This window comes from Apodemus sylvaticus, chromosome 23 (assembly GCF_947179515.1).
Source record: "Apodemus sylvaticus chromosome 23, mApoSyl1.1, whole genome shotgun sequence".
Taxonomy (NCBI): Eukaryota; Metazoa; Chordata; class Mammalia; order Rodentia; family Muridae; genus Apodemus; species Apodemus sylvaticus.
Genome location: NC_067494.1, coordinates 12,442,707 through 12,465,269, shown reverse-complemented (window position 1 = coordinate 12,465,269; position 22,563 = coordinate 12,442,707). Strand labels below are relative to the sequence as shown.

The 22,563-nt window shown below is 41.8% G+C and overlaps 1 protein-coding gene across 2 annotated transcripts in view; it reads right to left on the bottom strand.

Annotated features, from left to right (window-relative positions):
• Nucleotides 1-1,592: 1,592 nt before the first annotated feature.
• The window catches only part of Myb (MYB proto-oncogene, transcription factor), a 37,406-nt gene continuing 16,435 nt past the window's right edge, over nucleotides 1,593-22,563 (bottom strand). For both annotated transcript variants that reach the window (XM_052169373.1, XM_052169375.1), the window contains 6 exons: nucleotides 20,781-20,914; nucleotides 19,580-19,694; nucleotides 19,366-19,491; nucleotides 18,160-18,270; nucleotides 16,812-16,919; nucleotides 1,593-2,951 (listed from right to left, as the gene is read on the bottom strand). In XM_052169373.1, the coding sequence (XP_052025333.1) occupies nucleotides 2,835-2,951; nucleotides 16,812-16,919; nucleotides 18,160-18,270; nucleotides 19,366-19,491; nucleotides 19,580-19,694; nucleotides 20,781-20,914 (711 nt within the window). In that variant the 3' untranslated portion in view covers nucleotides 1,593-2,834. The remainder of the gene's footprint in view (nucleotides 2,952-16,811; nucleotides 16,920-18,159; nucleotides 18,271-19,365; nucleotides 19,492-19,579; nucleotides 19,695-20,780; nucleotides 20,915-22,563) is intronic.

The following is a 22,563-nucleotide window of genomic DNA, read 5'->3' as shown; positions in this document are numbered from 1 at the left end:
CCACCCAATTAACCAACCACCACCCACCCACCCACCTACCCAACCAATCAACTAACCACCCACCCACCCAATCAACAAAATAAACCAGGCCCTTCTTTCATATGAAAACAGAAAACACAACAAAATGGCATCTTCTACAATAGCAGAACTGTGTTCTAGCCAGACACTAAATCCACCTACTGAACAGTGGTCTTGGGCTTTCTAGCACCCAGAACTATAGAACAATATACTGTAAAGAATTGTATTATAAACCTATGACCACTGCCTTCCTGAAAGTTGCTAGAAAAATCTGGGTAGTAAAAGAGCCATTCACAGTTGCCTTCCATATAACTATGATTTACATATAGGTAAGAGTTTATAGAGGGTCACTTCACATGCTCATTTCTTGGCGCTGAGCCACGCACTTACACTTCTCTTTGCTAGTCACATTCACCATCTTTAATACTTAGTTTGACTCACTGAGATAGCCAAGTAGTCATCAAGGTTCCATTTTCTGGGGAAAGCGACTCCTCAATTACACTCAGCACTCAGAAAATCTGTTACTCACCAGGACCATCAAAGATAAAATGGTTCTAAAGATTAGTCATTAGATCCAGCACATCCTTGGCTCAATGACCACCAACTATGTTATGCATATTTAAACTCAAAATTGGAGTTTGGATTTGAATTGTGAAAATCAATCAGTATTTGCCCAAGGGATACTGAACATTGATTGGACCACATTGGAACATCTGTGTTTGTTACTTTTCTTCACTGTGATAAAATATAAAAGCAGCCTGAGGAAAGACAGATTCAGAGACATCAGCCCATGATGATGGGAAAGTGGAGTTTGCATCAGAGTGGCTGAGAAGCAGAGAGAGAGAAAGCCTTCACCTTACCGGGGCTCATTGTATCTCTCATTGTCTCTTAATTTCCATGACTGTCCCATTCCATAGAGCGTGACCCTTCAATACTTACAGCCTACCTATATGCGTTTAAATTCATGAACACGTGTGTGTGTGTGTGTGTGTGTGTGTGTGTGTGTGTGTGTGTGTTGGAGGCAAGGCATATGCATGCCACAGCTCACCTGTGGAGAACAACCATGGCTGCCAGTTGTCCCCTCCCACCTCGTCTTGAGACGCCACCTCTTAGCCATCTGCCATTTCCTGTGAGGGTTTGCTGGATGTATGCCAGCTTCCGAGGATCCCGTCTCCATCTCCTGTTTTGTCACAGGAATACTGGGACTGTAGATGTGGATGCCTTGACCTGCTCTATGGGGCTTCTGGAGATGGGAACTCAAGTTTTTATTCTGGATGGTAAGAACTTTCCAGGCTGAGCCATCTCCCTAACTCAGACACCAGCACACACTTCTAGAGTGCGTGTTTTCACATGTCAAGAGCTTCTGAGCCTTTGCTCAGCACAGGCTGGGAGAGCCTCCCACTGTCATTGTGGCTGACTCACCTTTCCTTTCCATGTAGTGATGACTCTCCAGGTAAAAAGTTAGATGGTAAGCACATTTCTTTTGTGAAAGAAAAGATTATTTTGAGTTTGTTTCATCATCTTGAATCTGTAACTGTCACCCCCAAATCACAGAAACGAGAGACACCAGGAAGTATGTAAATAAGAGGATAGCTTTATTTTGCTACAAGGCAGTAGGTACACTGTCATTTCAGAAGTTCAAGGCCAGCCTTCTCACAAATGTTCTCAGGGCACAAACTGACTTCCAAATTTGTCTTCCCCGAAAGCACAGGAACCGAACACAGGAACCAGGAAGCAGTTCTGGCTCTGTGCACTTAGAAAGCTATGGGGAATGCTGATTGAACTCAGGAATTGCCCAAATGGGTGAACATTCAGGCTGAACTCAAAACAAAACATATGACATAAACAACACAAATCTCCCAAAATAAAAAGGAAAAAGAAGTGCAATGCTTTTATAAACTGACGATAATAAAAAAAAATTCCTAAAAAGACGGAAATGTACAACAAATGCAAAATTCTCCCAAATAAGTTTTCCAATTATAAAAGGAAAAAGGTGTATACATATATATATATAAAAATAAAAAAGTCTGGAATACTAGTGCATAGTTCATTATCTAACTCCAAGTTTCTTTCTCCTTTTCTTATCTAAGCTCTACTGCCCCTCTGACACTAGCTAGCAGCATGACTACAGGCTAAAACCATAGCAGCGGAACACGTTTCTCCATTTGGCATTTACAAAATTAAATTACTGAATAAAAATATAATTTTTTAATAAAACTATTTCATACAGTAATAACTTTTCAAGCAAGCTGACAACAAAATCCCCCACATGAAATGGTTTAGTACAATAAAGATATCTCCAAAATTATTAACCACAAATGAGTTCTTACAGGTTGCATTAAGTATTACTTGGTATTTAGCTAACATTCATAATAATGCTTTTCCTGGTTTTTAAAAATATCTCTGTGTATGTTTAGTGACTGAGATACATGGAATACTGGGATATTTCTTTGTGTAAATTTTTTTAAAAATTCACCACAGTCAAAAATACTGATCTGTTGGATCCTCTAAAAATACAAATAAATCATTTTTTTTAAAAATCTGATTATGATATTAATAAATGGTTACAATTCATTACCTAATAATTTAGGTAAGACTGTTATTATTCATTAATTTTTTTAAAAAAATATCCTTTTTAGTTGGGTGAAATCCAGTAAGATTTCAAGCATCTAAAATGCACTTCGTGCTGTTCTCACTGTTGTACCACAACAAAAATAGTTCTTCTCTCAGTCATGGAGGGCTCCACGTTGAGGAATGATACGTCAAAAGTCAACTTTTAAGTGTTCTGAAAACCATAATGCTTTTCTGGAAATGTCTCACATGACCAGAGTTCTAGCTGAGAACGTGTTCACATATTTCCGAGCCTGTCCGGAGGCCGTCATCTGGTCCTCTGTCTTCCCACAGGATGCTGCTTCCCAGGAACCACCACAGGGCTAATGGGGGAGGAGAGGGAGACATTAGGGTCAGGCCAAGAGGCACAGGGCTTCCCCAGCCCAGCAGGGCAGCCGAGGATGGACCGCACTACCAGGTGTGAAGCCTTTGTCCCTGAGAACTGAGTCCATTTCCACATGATGAACATCTTGTTCTTGGGACGCCTCCTCCTCTTAGGCAACCTTAGGTTGGAGACAGCATTTGGGCATCACTCTACAGATACCTAAGACAGGTTCTGGGTCTTTCCTCACTCTACAGACTCGATGAGCCCTTGAGCTAACAGCTTAATTTCTGTAATGTGCCACTACCTGATAACACCCACACAATTCATACAAATATCTAAAATACATACATATATTTGCATACATGTACATTTCAAAGTTGAGATTGTTAGGATGTATATCAGCACAGCTTCTTTTTGTTGAAGGTTAAACTCAGAGCCTCACACCCTTGCTAGGCAAATGCTCTACCATTAAACTCCAACCCCAACTCCCAGATTAGCTTAACTTTTTCATTTCCTTTTAGACAGAGTCTTATGTATCTCAGACCGATCTTGAACTCACTGTGTAGCTAAGCTGACATTGAATGTCTAATGTCTGGCCTCAACTTCCCAAGTGCTGGGTCAGGGCTTAATGTATGGCAGAGCAGTAGCATACCTACTGAGTTACATCTCCAGCCCCACGTTAGCTTAATTTTTAAGGGATACATTGGAAATCACAAGATGAAAGTAATAAAGAGAAGCATACAGACACCCAGGACAGTCCTGGGTCTTATGCAGCAACAGTCGCATGTCCAGACACACCACGTGGAAGGCACAGACAAACCTTAGCTGGACAGGGAAATGAAGAAGTGAGGTTTAGAAAGAACCTGCCCAAATCTAAGCCATGACGTACATACAGGGGCTTGAGCCCTGTTCTGCCCACTGTACCTCCCGGCTCCTGCAGGTCCTCCATGTCTGCTCAAACTGGAATATGTGCAATTTCTATCCAACTTAATTCCCAGAACGACTTACAGCGTTCCTAGCACAAACACAACAGTGACTCTAAAGTAAAGAAGTAGGCTCAGTGGTTAAGAGTGCTGACTGGCTGCTCTTCCAGAGGACCCAGGTTCAATTCCCAGCACCCACATGGCAACTCAAAACTGTCTATAACTCCAGTTCCAGGGGATCAGACACCTTCACACAGAAATACATGCAGGCAAAACACCACTGCACATAAAATAGATAAATTCGTCATTTTTTTTTAAAGAACAAAAAGCAAGAACACTAGGAAATGAATGTGGAGACAATATGAAGTTGGGGAGAGATTTGTACACAAAATATGTATTGAAGGGGACAGTGTCTAGACAGAGGAGAATTGTCACTCCGACTCTGAGCTCCCTAGGAGTCACTTCAGGGAGGAAGACAAACACAAACCTCCAAATTAAAATGAAGCCAACGTTTAGGAAAAATACTGTTTCTAGTGTTGACATCTGACAGGAATTATTTTCCACGGAACAAAAGAAAGGAAAGACCATATCCAGGCACAGTGGACCACAGCAACCCCTCATTTAAGGGTCAGAAGTAGGACCCTCAGGACTCGAAGCTACATCGTGAATTCAAGGTCAGTATGGGCTACATCGCTATGCTTTTTCTCCAACATCACAGCTTCTGCTCTCCAGAACCTTGTGCTTCTTTTGAGAGATAAAACTCACATGTGCTTTTATACCGTGTAAAAACCGGTAATGTGGAGGTTTGTGGTGCCACAAGCAAGTGACCAGGACACGGATGCGCTGAGAATGCTATTTAAGAATGGCCAGAGGGAAAGGATAGTGGGGGCGGGGAGATACAATTTGGATGGCGTTGGTGAGAAAGACTATGGAGGAAACAAAGAATGTAGTGCTTGCAGGGCATCATGGGATGGCCCTTACACTGCACCGCCATGATCCTGTCACACTTAGCTATCACACAGAACACCCATGGCACGGCCAAACCTGAGGTACCCCCTCCTAGGTCACACAGCAGGAAGCTAACATGGAAGACAGCACATGAGCAGCATGCTCAAGATTACATCACTAAGAAATGGGAGGTAACAACAGTTTGAAGCAGCGTGAGGTGGTGCTCCCAGCAGTCCTCTTATCAGTAACAAGGAAGTTGAGAGGAAATTCAGGGGTTCAATCACCAGGGCCTTCCAGTACAGACAGAACCATAGGGGTGTGGAGGGAGACACGGCATGCTTGTTGGTGAATAGCTATGACAACCAGGTCCCATTCTCCTACTCTGCCCCCTCCCACCCCCCAGTGACTACACTAAAGTTCCAGTGACTTTCATTTATAGTGCTGTGTTCTGACTTCCCCGAGTCACAGCCTCTTAGCTCACCTGGCTGCCCCCTCCCCGCTCCCCCCCCCCCATCGCAGTCAAGCGCACAAGTGTGCTCTAGACCTTCAGGTGCAACTTGACATACTCCATAGCGAGTGCATTGTCCTACAGAGTTTCAAGGGACAGAACATCACAGACACGTGACAACCAAGATGGCAGCCATCCTTCTAACACAAAGTCACATTTGATATCTTCTTAAACAATACGTTTAATTACAACATTCTTTGAAAAGGTTCTAAGCCAGCAGTTCTCAAACTGTAGGTTGCAACTCCTTTGGAGATCAAAAGGGTCACCTAAGATCATGGGAAAACACAGATTCATACTTTATGATTCAAAACAGTAGCAAAATTACAGCCACGAAGTAGAGACAAAAATAATTCTGTGGCTGGGAGCCACCACAACACGTGGAACTGTATTAAAGGATTGCAGATTAGGAAGGCTGAAAACTGCTATAAAATGAGTATTTCCCTGGATCCCAACGCAGAGACTGAACACACCCATCTTGGAACAGTGACTCAGTCAACCCAAAGCCTCTACTCTAGCATTGCTCACTGCTGACTTGCTGGGCTAAGGTGTCCCAGTGCAGCATAGAGATACAAACAGACGCACTACATCACCTAAAGTGATACAATTTAATTGTTCAGTCTTCAGTTACTGAGGTAGTACTTGTAATTCTTGCAGCAAAATTTGATATGTAATAATTAGTGGTTAAGAGACAACAAGTCAATATGCTGTATCCTCTACATAGAAGCATATACAGTGCTTAGAAGCATTGACTAAATGAGGAGGCTTACTGCAGTAACTTAACCTAATGACACTGTGCATGTAGATTTAAAATTACATATATATGTATATATATTACAAAAATAAATTATATATTATATATGTGCATATATATATATGTATATATGTATATAAAACCAAAAACATGTGTCTTCAAAACATGGAGGAGGAAAAATGAAGGAAATAAACATATAGAAACAAAAAAGGATTATTTCTATTTTTCCTTAAGATATTTTCCTCCTTAAAAAATGAAATTTTCTACTTGACTCGATTTAATACAGAAGAACATTTCTGCATGCAGATTAAGTTTCTTAAAATTCCACAACAATATAAGATACGTTTGCTCCTGCTAACGGCCACACTCTGATCCATCCTCTGTAGTATGGTATGTTAGGTGGCTCCTAACGGTCCACGTCTGTTCAGAGAATCATATCAACCTACACATTTGAAAATGGTTGTGATTTTGACAAATCTTCAGGGTGATCACCCCCGTATTCATATTTTGTCCCTCCTCCAGGACTAGATATTTAAGATGGAATCAATATATAAAGAATGTACTGTATAGTTTTCATGAGTACTTTGTGGGGACTTTTCAAACAATAAGGTTCTCCTATAAAAGAGAATTTCTAAAGATCAAATTCATAATAATTAAAACACCCAGACTCCTCAGCACATGTCTTAAGCCTCAGAGCCTAGGGCTCATGAGAGGTCTCAGAACACCTGGTACCCGGTGTGTTCACACCAGTGCACAGTAAGCTACTGTGTGTAGGAATCACTGTGGACAGAAAGGCCAGCTAGCGTGAGCTAAGCAGCTCTTTGTGAACTAGGAGAACACACAGTAGGCACGTCCTACAGAGAATGTAATAAACTGAATAGAACTCGTACCAATGGTGAGAAAGTAGAGCAAGGTCTGGTAGATTCAAAGGAAGAACTGTTCAAGCGAGGGGAGAGGCTAGCCTGTCGAGGGGAGGGGCTAGCCTGTCAAGAGGAGTGGCTAGCCTGTCGAGGGGAGTGGCTAGCCTGTCAAGGGGAGTGGCTAGCCTGTTGAGGGGTGGGGCTAGCCCTTGAGTAAAGGGTTTAAGTTGCAATGAGGAAGAACCTGAGTTTTCCAGAAACTGTGTTTTTTAAACGGTTTGTGGGTTGGCCTGGTAGTGTGCCCTTGGAATCCTGGCACTAAGAAGGCAGGGGCAGGTGGATCACTGGGGGCTCACTAGCCAGCCAGCCTAGTCTACTTAAGTGTTTGAGGAGTTCCAGGGAGTGTCTCCAAAAAGATGGTGGGGTGGGGTGGACAGAATCTGAGGAACAATACCCAAGGTTGTCCTCTGTCTGCAACATAAGTACAGGTGTGCTTCTCCCAAACACACACACACACACACACACACACACACACAGAGAGAGAGAGAGAGAAGGAAGAAGGAGGAGGAGGAGGAGGTGGAGGAGGAGAGAGGAGGAGAAGGAGGAAAGAGAAGAGAAGAGAAGAGAAGAGAAGAGAAGAGAAGAGAAGAGAAGAGAAGAGAAGAGAAGAGAAGAGAAGAGAAGAGAAGAAAAGAAAAGAAAAGAAAAGAAAAGACCAGCTTCCTTTTTTCCTTAGGATCTTGAACCCGGGATCCTCCAACAACTTCTCAAGCACATGATAGCTCTGACAAAGCAGGATTGGGTGTCTTTCTGTGAAGGACTATTTTTGAATGCTGTCACCCCAATGTCTGTGTGTTCCTGTTTCCGACCCCTGCATTTCGGTCTCATTTACTTTAAGGGAGCCGTTAAGGCACAGCAGCTTCTGCGTGTGAATTCTTGCTGCTTCCAAACGGTGGTGGTCTGTAGATGTCAGCCTGTCTGAATTCACTTAAATGTTAATAAAACCCTACCCTCCATCTTCCCGTGTGCAGCCAGGAGAGTCACCTTGCTTATCCTGTAGGGCATCTTTCATTGCCGCTGGGCAGAAGTGAACTATAAACAGTCTGTCAAAACTTTAACTGGGATATCCTGTTAAAGCGCTTTGAGAAAAAAAAAAAAGCTCAGATCCTTTGTAGAAGCCAAATAAATGAAAGGAGACAAGACCACGTCCACAGGTGGTTTTCTGCCAGAGCTAGATTATCTTAGCATTTCCCATGGGCTCCCCTCATGCTGAATAACTGCATTATTACATTGAGACCATCTCGCACAGTATCCGCTGAGGTCAAGATGCCTGGGAAATTCTATTTTACAATGTGAACACTTAATACGACAGCTAGATGAATCTAATATATATTTTATTATTTATTTAATATTTTATTCATATTATAACACATAATTACTATTCTATTGATATTTATATTACTTTAAAAAACTAATATGCATGGATAGATGGTGTCTAAGGAATCCAGGGTCTTATCCTGAATGAGATTTTGAAAGTCAGAATTCCTTCCTACAGGGACATCTGTGTAAAATGGCATTCATAAAGGATACCATAAAATCTTCATTGTATCTTAAGTCAAAAGGTTGCTAAGATAAGATCAATGGGTGCCAAACTTCCCTCTCTAGTAAACATCTGTGGTAGCACAGTGGAATACTTACAACTTCAGGGTTCCTAACTGAAGGATGGACAATGCAGGTGGTGACGGGATGTCCCTACCCATGAGTGCCTGTATGTCCAGGCTAAATTAACCATGGCTAGCACACAGGGATCTTTTGCAGATATGGCCTTTGATCCAGATGTCTCTAGAAGTTTTCATTCTAACATGTTTATAGACACCTCAATAACTTACATCCTATAGCTTGGGGTACCCAAGTTTTTGGAAGAACTACTCTTTTGTTGGATATCTCCTAGTAGCTGATTATGAGTAGTCAGATAATTGTCAAATTGCTCTGAAGCAATTTACCTTTCCAAGCCTCCCCAAGGCAGATTCTATCTCAGTGTTTATTTTAAATATCATCAAACAAAGTGTACGAAGAGTTAATGTCTTGGAATGACTTGGGCAGGGCAAATCGACTCAGCTCCTCTGAGAGCTACATTTTGCTTGGCCTGTCTCAATTCCAATCCAGAGATACACACGGAAAGCTTACTTAATTTATAAATGATCACCAGTTGAATGCTGGTCACTGAAACACTTCTGAGAATGACATGGGTGGGAAAATAGTGACCAGAGACAATACCAACAATTGGGAAGACACCCCGGGGTTAAGATCAGCAGTACAGTAGATAAACAGACGCTCAGAACGTACACTGTGTCCATGTCTGTCCTCCTGCTACCCACACAACAGCAGGAAAGAAAACCCCAGGCTGTCCGTCACCTGCTTCATCTCCACTGCACCAAGAGGCCTGACTACCTGAATCTCTGAATGGTTGGTCAGCTATTTCTTTTAGTGACCGGCTGACATGGTTCTGCAAGGTGGAACAGGGAACTGCAGAAGTAATTCACCATTAATACAAGACCTGGCAATAGTGCACCCTCCTTACTTGCCTTTTAATTACTTTATTGTGATTTTTAAAGATATATTAAATTTTTTCATCATATAACCAAGACTATGTTGAAACTTACTATGTAGTTGCAGATGAATTCCTGATCTTCCAGAGTGCTAGGATTATAGATTTTACATTACTACAGCTGGTTTACTGAAGCTCTAACCCAGGACTTCATGCATGCTAGACTAACACTCTGTCAACTGAGCTACATTCCTTTCAAAGCACAGAGACTGTATGCACTTTTTCTCTGAGAGTAAATATCATGGGAGCAGACTGGCTTATGTGCCGCCATCTTGGAAACATCCGATCCATTTGATCTTTACAGCCATCTTAAGAGACCAGTGGAGGACATACCATGGTCTTTAATCTATAGACAAGAGCGACTTAATCCATTTCATTTACTTCACTTAATGAATTCAAGTCATCCAAACAGGAAGTGAGGGAGCCCAGAGCAGAGCCCGGGTTCTGGTGCCCATGTGAGAATTCATGACACTTCAGAGCAACGTCGGTCACCAGGAAAGGGTATTGCTCGAAAAATATGAACACTTATAAAAAAGTGAAATCCAGGTAAGCACCGGATGAAACACACAGAACAAAAAGAGGAGAAAAGAGAGACACAATTTCTGCTAACAGTCCTGTAAAATTCTTGAACTTTTGAGGACGGGCTGAAGTATTAAAGACTGAAGAAATGTATTCAAACTCATTGTATTTTGTTTTTAAGTGAAAGGCCCTGACAAACCAAGTCAGGAAATTAAAATTTAAAGCTGTCATTCTGTGGTTACGAAAAAAAAGTCCAGAGGAGAGTGAGTGAGTAAAACCTGCATATAAACACAGCTTTTGCACTCAGGTTTTAAACAGGAATAAAAGGGAATTGTAACAGAAGAGAAAACTAAGCTCAGACAGCTAAGAGCAAGACTATGGTTCCGAATTGGGCAGTAGAAATGTTTATTCGCAGAAAGCATGTTTTTCACCCAGGAAGGGAAACTGAGAACACGTAGGAAAGCAGGCAAATCCTTCCCTGGCTTTCTCTAGTGGCTGCCTCAGCTCTGTCAGGGCAAACAGAGAGGCTGGACATGGTAATTCTGACTTTCCTGCTCCCAGCTGCGAGTTCTGGGATGAATGCTCTCTCTGCTTCTCCATTTGTGATCAGTGCACACACTTCTACACTTCAGCCTGCACCCCAGGTAACCCGAGGAATAGGCTAGGCACTGATAAAGACACGATGGGAAGTCTCACACATACTGAACCACGCGAGAGGCACAGATGCCAACCGTGTCTCAGACTGTGGGTGCTTTTGCTTTACGGTTGAAAGTTACAGAAAGGTGTTTGATCGAGAGAAGGCCAGTGACCACACTTAAATGGCTTGGGTAAGAAGTCAATGCTACATGACCATGCACAGCAGCTCGGAGCTTCCTTAGGAGTCTGTTTAATCAAACAGAATAAATAAATAAAACAGAAACGTTTCCTGAAGCTAATAGGGAAAGTTAAATTGAATTCTGGGAATCAGAATATTAAAAATGATCGCTAATAACGTATGATAATGGTGTGGTGTTCTAATGGGGAAATGGCTATTTTTTTTAGACTCTGGAGATACATTTGAATGAGATGTTATACTGTCTGGGCTTACATTAAATGGCTCACAACAAGTAGATAAACATGGCAGACAGTTAACAGCTGCTGAGAACATCATAGCTTATATATCTCTGGGTGTTGGAAATTTATAATAAATAAAATAGAATACTTCTTGTATTTGTTTCTTGTAGTTCACCTTTTCTCTAGCTCTCCCTCCCTCCCCTCCTCCCTCCCTCCCTTCCCTCCTACCTCCCCCCTTCCTCCCCTCTTCCCTCCCCTCTTCCCTCCCTCTCTCCCCTCTTCCCTCCCCTCCCTCTCTCCCCTCTTCTCTCCCCTCCTCCCTCCCTCCCCTCCTCCTTCCTCCCTCCCTCCCTTCTGTCCTCCCTCCCTCCTTCCCTCCCCTCCTCTCTCCCCTCTCCCTCCCTCCTTCCCCTCCTCCCTCCCTCCCTCTGTCTCTCAGTCAGTGGTTCTGGGGCTAGAACCAGGGCCTTCCACACCCTCAGCAGTTGCTATGCCTTCTATACCTCCATCCCAGCTCCCTATATTTCTAACTTGAAGATATCAGATGTTTTACATCTACGCATGTTTATGCAATTACAGCATACTCACTAGAAACACAGGTATAAAGCACTCAGTATGTGGACCCCGGCACGAAAACAACTGGTCTGTCTAAAGAGCTATTGCCAGGATCAAGGTTCTGATTATTAAAAATGGGTTTAATTATATATGCAATTTACTACACTAGATAAGTGGCAAATATTTTATATTTTTTTTATATTTTATATAACATTCAACTTGTAAAATATTTGGGGAATTGTACTTTGTTGTTTCAGTTAAAAGCTGGACACAGTGAATTTCAGTTTGCAATCCCAGCACTCAGGAGGCCGAGGCAGGATGATCATCACAAATTTGGGGCTAGCTTGGACTACACAATATAGTAAGAAACCATTTCAAGAAAATAAAACCAAAATAATGAAAAACTATTCTGTGTCAAAAATATCTAAATGGTTTGGCTGAAGACTCATTAAAATTTTAATTTATTTTAAAAGTACAAATGAGAAAAGTTTTAGATGTAAAATGTTCTTTATTCAGGAAGAAAGCTGACAATGACCAGCAACCTGACAAAATAGAATCACTCCAAGGGGCAAGCCTTTGGGAGAGTCTGTGATGAATTATCTTGACTAGTTAATTGAACAGGGAAGACATGCTCTAAACATGGGCAGTACTGTTCTCTGCACTGGGGTCCTGGATTGCATAAAAAGGGGAAAGCCAACGGAACAGTAGTGTCTATTGCTCTGTGCTTCCTGACTGGGGGAGATGTGACAAGCGGCCCCAAGCTCCTGCCGCCATGATGGACGCCCTCCAACTACGGCCAACACGAGTCCTTCCTGCTTTAATTTGCTTTTGTCAGATATTTATTTCACAGTAAAAGGGAAAGAAACTATTCAAGTCAGACTATTTATAAAGGCACAGTATGTTCACCAATACCACATAGGAGAGATCTGCCTAACCGGATCCAATTGAATTATCAAGGGAAACGCTAGAAACAGCATTATGTTTCAACAAACAAAAGTTACCAATGTAGGAAAAAACTGTGGGTCTCCCTATGCCCTGGCCTCAGTATTTTGTAGTTAAGTTAACTGGGGGCAAATGCAGTCAGAAGATGCATGAATAAGTAACACATAGGATTAAGATGCTTTACATTACAGTTTATTATACTTCTGTAACTCATTATTAATCTCTCACCGCCTAGTCTATAGATTAGACTTTATGATAGGTATATAAAAATGTCACACATGTAATGTTTGATATCAGCCACAATTCAGGTACCACTGCGGGGAGGAAAAACCATTATTACCCTCACAGGCGAGGGGGAACATTGCAAAATATTGCAGGATTGAGACAGGGCATTAGGGATGTGTTAAACTATTCAGGATGACTTGGTTCATCCTTTAATACCCATCATAAAAGTCTGAAACATTTCAGAAATCACATGTGTGTCTATGACGTCAGAGGCTAGATGCCCATGTTGATAAAGTTCTAGACTACTTTTCAAAATGTTAATAGCATTAAACACTCTGCATTAGGAAGCTGGAGAGCTGGCCCAGTGGGCAGCAAGACTTGCTGTAGAAGCCTGGTTACCTGAGTTTGGATCCCTTGAACCCACATGAAAGCCAGAGGCAGTACTACAAACTATGTCATTCACATGTGGACACACTGGGGTGGAGACTCACCAGTCCATACGCCAGCTGGCACGGCATGGCTCACACAATGGCAAAGATAAGAAGGTACGGATTGACCTTTTCACTTAGACAATGTACGTTTTATTAAGTTTTCTATCTAGCCCGTGTTCAGCTCTGAATAGTTAGTTCTAACCATTGCATGGTAAAGCTGGAAACTGGTAGGATTTCAATATAAGAAATCATGGCCGGGCAATGGTGGTGGCAGCGGCGCACACCTTTAATCCCAGCACTTGAGAGGCAGAGGCAGGCAGATTTCTGAGTTCGAGGCCAGCCTGGTCTACAGAGTGAGTTCCAGGACAGCCAGGGCTACACAGAGAAACCCTGTCTTGAAAAACAAACAAACAAACAAAAAGAAAGAAAGAATGGTTGCCACCAAATAGACTCCTCACACACCCACTCTCAAGTTCTGAATGCTCTTTCTTCCTTACCTCTCTTCTTCCTTTCTCTTCTCATTTTTAAAGACATGTTCTCACTATGTAGCTGTGCAGGTATAGAACTCTATGCACACCAGGCTGGCCTCACACCCAGAGATCTGCCTGCCTCTGCTTCCAAAATGCTGAGACTAAAGACACACAGCCTTATGTGAGGCTACACTTTATATTTCAGTAAACATCGGCTGAATCTCAGGCTAGCTTATAAAATATGCATGAAACTTAAGTCGCTTAACATAGCAACAGCATTAGTCAAATTCTATGCTTCGGAAATCAAGAGTCAAAGACTAAAAGGAAGGCGTTCCCTCTGCACTGGAGAATCAGCTCTGAATTAAATAACTACCTTAGCTCTGACATCCTTTTAACCCCCTTCCTGGGTCCCACGAGGCCTGGGTGAAGTGTGATCTCTTCTTCACCTTCCCTATGTTGGAGGTATTCTGAGTTCTCGCTACATAGGGCAACAGAGGCTGAGCGCCCTGGGAACTGACTTCTTGTGAGCATTGTCTTCCTCTTCCATACTCCTGCCCACTCCCTCTTTCGTCAGAGCAGTTAGTTACCTGGGGAAAGCTTCAGGGACCCGATCCAACTGAGCTAATAAGCAGCCGTACCTACGATTCATCTAGTTGTCCCAAAAGGTGACAGCAAATACCAAGTTGACTTTTCCACGTCCTGTGACCAAAGCATGCGGGTGTCTTCAGAAGCAGAGTCTTGACACCACAAGCAACGGCAGTAGCCTGTATCAATTCGGGGTCCCTCGGAAACCTCTGGCCAACAACTAGTGGGGAGGTACCCTGCACCTAGCACTGGGCTTTTTATTCTATGGCTTCTAAAATGAGTATAATCCCCCTTGTAGGGTAAATTAAATGATATATTATTATACAGTTTATAAAATAGTGGGATCCCATGTGGCTTTTGCAAACATCCTCAGTGTTGGTTGTCTTTCTCCTAACCCCATCCTCTAGTCTATCCTCCCACCCCCACACTTAAGCCTCCCTCCCATTATTCCTCATCTTCCCCTTCCCCTTTGTTTGACTATTCCTCTCCTTTCTTCCCTCTCCCCACCGATGAACCCTTTCCAGATTCCTCGATTATATGGGCCATCCAAATTAAACACACAAATACAAAGATTCGGCAATAAAATCCACACGATATATCTGCCTCTCTGGGTTTGTACTGACCAGGAAGCTTCCTCCATACTTGCTAGTTTTCACTGTACCAGAAGACACTATGCAGGCTGCTGACAGGGCAGAGAGCAGTTTTACCCAGCTGTGAACATTGTGAACTTCAATAATGACCCACATAACAAGGTATGCCCATGGCGGCAACAGTGGCACAAACGTTACAGAGGTAACCAACCAACCATTTTCTTCTTGAACTTAAGACTTGCTTCATAGGAGTCAACATATGCCTGCAAATTTGGCCAAGAACTCATGGCTAGGAAGTTCATAGGCCCCATATGTAAATCTACAACTGTTATTTTGCTAAATGGGAACAGTATTAGGCTGTCGTCTAAATTCCTATCTTTTCACCTGTATAATAGTGAAACTCTCAGATCTCATCATATACTTTTCTTGATTTGCTGGATGACGGCTAAAGCAGAAACTCACCACTGTAGTCAATAGGTTATTGAGCATAGAGAACACGTGACTGAGAAGTCCTCAGCCACAGTGTAATATCCATATCACAACTTTCTCCAAGACTCAGTAGATGGGGAGAAGATTCTAAGGGCCAGAAACTGGGGACGTATGAAACAAAACAGTGTCTTCTGGGCATGACAGAAACATGGCATTCACAAACTCGCAAAGGCTGTACAAGATCAATCCAGTCAATGATGGAGTGGGAGGGGCTCATGAACCCTTACCCTCAACTGCATAGCTAGGGACAGCTGGTGGCTTCTGGGGGAGGGTGAGTCAGTTTTCTTAAGAGTATGAGACTCCTGGCAGGTTTAGCTTGCTACAGTGGACGGGTCGCTTCCAGTATTATGGATAGCACAAATTAAGACAGTAGTTTATTGAACAAAACAATGATGAAGAAGACAAGAAGTAGGAGACCAGGGATCTCAGAGGAGTCAAGGAGAGGACTTGGGGATGAATATCATCAAAACACAGTGCCTGAAATCCTCAAAGAATCAGTAACGATGTTTTAAATGATAGCAAATAACACAAGGTTAGACTTTAAGATATTCCTGTGAGCAGGAATATCACAGTGGCAGGACAGTCCTGTAAACAGAGAGGTCAGCTCTCAAAGGTTACCTACCATCTTTTACATTGTCTTTGAACTGACAGCACCAAATATGACTTCCTACTTCTAGCAGAGCTATCTGTCTGCTCAGTGGACGGCCCCTCTGAGTAACAATGGCGGAACAGAGGGGAGAGAAGGGCAGCTGGCCGAGTGCTGGGCTATTTAATGTTATTTAATTGGGAACTGCTTCAACTAATTTGAGGGAGCAATTTTACATTCTTATTTAAAACTGGCTCAGGATTAATTTGGAATTTGTTGTGTTTCATCAATATACATCTACCTCAGAGTTACAAGGGAAATCTCTTTTGATATTAAAACTTGACGGCAGATGGTCCACAAACACTGATGACTGCCCTTTTGTTCTTATAGTCAAAGGCACTGCAATTATTTTCTAGCTAATTTCCCATTTTATTAGAAATTTAGTCTCTGAGTCCTTGGTGGCTTAATGATAGAGCATACATAATAACATTTTGAAACAAAAAACCCCATATAGATACATATTTTAAAGATTGTTTAAAAGCAGAAGGAGATACTGACACAGCCTAGGGCAACACATGATCTCAGTCTCAGTTACAGTTAAAAAAAAATGTTTCACTTCATCATGTTTGGGGCCCCCCAATTGAATAAGAATTTCCCGTATCTCACATGATTAGTAACAAAAACAGCATAGGCTCACTTCTAGACATTAAGGTGTTGTTTAAAGCATCATTCCTTTACATATAAAACATTAAAAAACAACGTTAAGATTTTCAGTTAGAAATTTTTAAGACACCAAATGTTAAAATAGTCATTACCTGCAAGGGACCCACCAGGGGCCTGTTCTTAGGTACAGTAAAGGCTTTGAGGACATTGTCTTCATCTTCTGATACGGGTGTCATTAAAACAGAGCTCGTAAGAATATTCTAAAGGAAAGGAATCATTTGAAATTTAAATGAGGCAGGATAATACAAGAGCGAACACAGACCTAACTCTAGAGAGATTACTGTGAGATGACACACATTAGCGTAAAGAAACGCCAAGCATCGACCAGAAATTCCCTTCTCTGTGAGCTGAGAAAGGAGTCAACTCTATACAGGCTTTTTATCTCACTGCTGCAACATCACCAAAATGGTGAAAAGCATTTGTAGGGCCTTACTTAATTCTAAGCATGTGGCATGTACTCTCTATCTACTAAATGAATTTATTAATCCATTCTTCTAAAGATGCGCCAATAAGACGTCTTTATGATACACACACACACACACACACACATATATATATATATATGTATATATATATATATATATATATAGGCACAAAAGTGTTTGAGATCTACAAATCAACAGCAACATAAACTACGAATAGTGAAAACATGGTATTTACAAACAGACTTTCAAAGTTCTAATGCAACAGCACCCAGTTAAATATATAATATTGAGCAACCAAAGCACTAAGTTACCCAACTCGCAGTTGCTTTAATGAAAGTGAAAATGCTACAATGTTATTTTGAGAACTGCACGATTTAATTCATCTAAAGCCTGTGAAATGGTACTTCACAGTTAACACACTGAGTAAGTATTCATAGTTTTCCTAAGCTCCGGTCATCCAAAAGCTGTAGGAGAGGCTATCCACGGACTGTTAGGCTGTGACACCGGAGCAAGGTGACAGGCCTTCTGCTTTGCATCCATGGATTCACGGGTCAAAACACGAAGACAGAGAAGTGCTACTGACACAGCATTTATACAAGGTGAGAGATGAGTTCATCTAAAACCAAGGTAAAGTACACAGGAGGATCAAATGGGTTACATGAGACTATCATGCCATTATAATTATGCAATGTGAGCATCTGGTCTTGGGCCATTCTCCTGTGGCTATGTAAGGATGCCTAGGTCAGGCTCCTAACATGCCAAGTATTGGGTCCACACCATGATTAACTCTATGCTAGATACCACATGGGACCAAACAGCACATTGCTTAACTAGGAGGAAACACAACATTTAGAAAGTCAAATAAAGCAAATGAAAAAGAATCATGTGGGTGTGAATATTTAGAAACCAGGTGCTCTGACGGGTGAGTGCTGAAGGCAAAAGGGTCCCACGTGCTGCACGGGGGACTCTATGGACACCTGATCACAGAAGGGTCAGGGCTCTGCCTGCTACTTACTGGGGCATCGGCCACGGGAGATGCCTGAGGGAACAGCTGGGTGCTCAGGCTGTTCTCTTCCCAGTGGTTTGAGCAGAAGAAGTTTCCCGTTTTATCAGTTGGAGACTCCACCTAAAAGCAAACAGGAAGTGCTTTGTATGGAAGAAAGACTTTCGGGAGTCATTTATTCTCAGGCATAAATTGCTACCACGTCTTGCAAGCACAACGCCTTCCATGAAAGGAAGTTCAGCCTCCTTGGAAGCGACTCTTCCTAATAAGCTAACGCCTTGATTCTCGATGGCTACAATTTCATTCTCTTGCGCTTGCAAACTCCTGTTCTCTGAGGGGTCAAACCACTCAGGGTTACTTGAATCTACATTCTCTGGGCATGGTCACTCTTAGAATAAACCATTTCTTAGTCTTTAGAAAGACAACAGGAATAAATCTGGCATATATTTATCTGTGGTCTGCCTGTCTATCCATCCTCCTACCCATCCCCCTCTACTGATAAACCGGCCTGCCTCCATCTTAGGCTGAAAGCCATCTTACAATAACGACAAATTAGACCCATTCTTGTTTATGATTAAATCTCTGTTTCTCAAGGATTGAGCTATGTTTCACCTGGAACCTTAACTACAAATGGCTCTGTCCTGCCTGTTCCAGGAAACGGCCTTTGCTTCAAAGGTTGTTATGACCATCTTGTCATGATCACGTTAACTATGTCCTTGTTTTATGAGGTTGTTCTCACCAATTTGCTTATATTCAGTTCTCGTAACCCAGCTTTTTGCCTACCAAATCCCCCATTTGGAAACCCTCTACTCCTGAACTACAAAACCCTCATTCCCCCCATGTCCAGTGCTAATCTCTTGCCTTACAGAGAAATAACTTGTGCACACAAATAAAAAAAAGTTTGCTCTAATTAATTTGGTCATGATCTGAGTTGGTAGTCTTTCTCTTTGCATCTGTGTGATTAATACTATCGATAAGTCGCCAATAAATTTTGAAAGAGGAGTATAAGCCCACTGCCCCCTCTTCCCTTTACCCCCTCTAGCATCTTTTCAGTCTAAAGAAGTTGACGGAAGTGACTTTCCAATTGGAAGGTTCAAGTCCACATTACGACAGTGCCTTTCAACTTGCTTGCGTGAATGTCTTGCATGAAAAAGGTCACTGTTACTTAGCAGTGATGCCAAGCAGTCCCAAGTACACAGAGCAGCTAGAAGGACTTACCTCCTGCTTGATTTTCTTCAGTAGTGGTGGTCCATTCTCTTGAAACTCAGCAACGATTCCAGCTTCATCAGATTCCTGCTTGATCACATCTTGAAGGTCTTCCACTACGTGAGAGGGGGTCTGAGGCTAAGGGGAAGAGTGGATATTTCCAGATCAGAGGAAACTTGTCTACACTCACGAGCTTACCGAATCTAAGCACCGTTCGTGAACTTACTAGCATCTTCAGGGGACCGTATTTAATCTCTTGAGCTGCAAGGGCATGTTTGAACGGTGTGGGAGTTCTAGGAGAGCTTTCGAGAATTGACCTTTTGATAGCTGGAGTTCTAAAGCTAAAGAAGAGAACAAACGAAGGCTCAATAAAAAAGACACGGATCCCTTATGACGCCATCAGCATGGACACTGAGAGGCTGTGACTGACAAGGAAGAGGTATGCTCACTAACCACATGCATTTACTAAGGGATAGTAGGTCTGTAGTAAATCATATTGAGGATCAACAAATATTTCAGACTAGTATGCCCAAGACTAAGAAGTAGTTCCCACCTTTTGAGGATGGGCCTGAAGACAAAGGTAATGACCCTGGCTCTGTACCATGCCAATAAGTACCGTGATATCGGGTATCATTTGCAAACCATCTCATTTACTCTCTCAAAGGGGGCCAAAACTGGAAAACATGTTAGCGTCTAAAACTTTGCTTTTATTTGGAAGTAATAAGAATGCACTTACTTTCAACTACTTAATCACCCCTGGGTTTTGAAATACATACATACATACATACATACATACATACATACACACATACATTTTCATTCCTGTGAGAATGTAAAAAGATCCTAATGCATTTGTTATAAAATTAAAAATAAGATTAAAAATACAAACTAAGCCGGGCGGTGGTGGCGCATGCCTGTAATCCCAGCACTCTGGGAGGCAGAGGCAGGCGGATTTCTGAGTTGGAGGCCAGCCTGGTCTACAGAGTGATCTCCAGGACAGCCAAGGCTATACAGAGAAACCCTGTCTTGAAAAAACCAAATCCAAAAAACCAAAAAACCAAAAACCAAAACAAACAAACAAAAAAAACCCCAAAATATGAACCATTTTCCAATTTTATTCTGAATGGTTCGGTCTCTTTTGTTTGATTTTAGTAAGGATATTGAAAAACAGTATAAAGAAGAACCTGCCCGGGGTATCGTACAAGAACTACCTCTGCATGCATATGAAACATTGGGATGTACTACAAAAGGTAATTAGCTCATTTCCTACTTTCTACCCTGGTTAGTTGCAACATGCGCAGGATGTATCCATTACAGGAATGCATAGCACACATACAGTGAATGCATTACACACATGCAAGAAGGTCAGACTTTGTATTCACATGAATAAATAAACTAAACATGTTTCTTATTGAACTGAGACTTACATGGAGTTTTCCTTCTGGGTTTTCACAGTCTGGTCTCGGTGGCATGGCGTCAGTTTGTGACCAGTGAGAGGCGTAGAGGGTAAGGTAGGTACGTCCAAGCCAGAGCTTTCGTGGTTGTTGGAAGTGTTCAAGAACTAAATATGGAGGAAAGAAAGGAGGGAAAAAAGAAAGGAAGGAAAGAAGGAAGGAAGGAAGGAAGGAAGGAAGGAAGGAAGGAAGGAAGGAAGGAAGGAAAGAAGACAGACAAACAGATTAAATAACAAGTCTGTAGTTATGCAATTTGAAGCCAAACCCCAGACGACAAGCAAGTCCTCTAGTGACTCATAGCCCCAACTATGACATTAACAACCATTCAGTGTTGGAGTGCTGGTGAGCATATTGATTTATTCCACCTGATTAGGCAAAGTTTAGATATTTATAAGAAAGGAAATCGAGAGGGTCAAAGCTAAAAACCTCGCAAAATTTAAAGAAAATCTTCTCTGTAAATGACACTTGTCATTTAAGGGAGCGATACATGCTTCTGATCAACATTAAAAAGATTATTTTCGTTTTCTTTCACATTTGGTTTTCTCAGTTTAATGATCTAATAAGTCAGACTATTATTTACGTAGGGTTTGTGTTGTGTGGGAAATTGTCTAGTAAGGAATAGCTCTCAGAATCCTGAAGTTCGCAAGGTAACCCAGGATTGGAAAAGGCAATGGATCTGATTATCTCTTTGCACAGACTAATGAACGCACTTAGAGCTCTCAGGGAAGTCAGGTGCAGTGGCTGCTGCCTGAGTCACAGTCACTCAGAAGCCAGAATGTCTCTTGAGCTCAGGAACATGAAGCAAGCTGAGTGGAATAAAAGACTGTCTGCGATCTGAAAAATTAAAAAACTAAAAAATCCAAACAAGCACCAAGTCTGAAGCACCCTCTCTAGTGAAGAAGTCTTTTAAAGCCTGAGTTAGCATTTCCCAAACTCTTAGGTCTACCTAGATTCTTTTTCCTAAGACATCTGCAGAAATGATTTCACAAAACACGGTTTAGAAAAATATGGGGAGGGGAACCCACCTGTTTGGGGAGTGGGGAGATCATTTGTCTATACTTAAAGTTCTATTAAAAACAAGTCCAGAGCTTTGTATAGCTCAGTGGTAGAGCACTTCCCTAGCACACATAAGGCCCCAGGTTAAAATTTAAAAACCACGATGATGATGATGATGATGATGATGATGATAAAATGAAGTAAAGTAAAACAAAATACAAAACTTTCAACCGATATAATTAGGGAAAAAATGTTAAAAAGCCAAATTGTCTCTTAATTATAATTTAGAAATATGTGGCTCTGCTAAGCATTACAATGTTGTATACCTTAAGAACATTATATGAAATAAGAATATTCTTTGGCAAACAGTGCCCTAGTAAAATATCATAGCAAAATTTAAAAGACCCAGTGTTGAAAATGTTAAATTATTTTGAGGAAGCATCTCTTTTTCATCCTCTCCATAAACTTCCCCGCTTATAGAAGGGACATACTGGTTTCATTTCCTAGTTGTAATCCAAATTTTATGTATTCATATTTTGGTTCCATCCTCCCCAGGGTCAGTAAATCACTTAGTAGTCAATGAACAAAGAGGCAGAAAACATGGTAAAATTTGAAGAGGCGGGGATGACACGGGAGAAGGGGGCAGGGGCAGAAATGTTAAACTGTAGTGGAAAAGGAAATGGAAACACATCTCATGCAGCTATCCATCCATCTTCCAAAACACCAAGACTTCGAGAGAAAGAGATGCGATAAAATCACC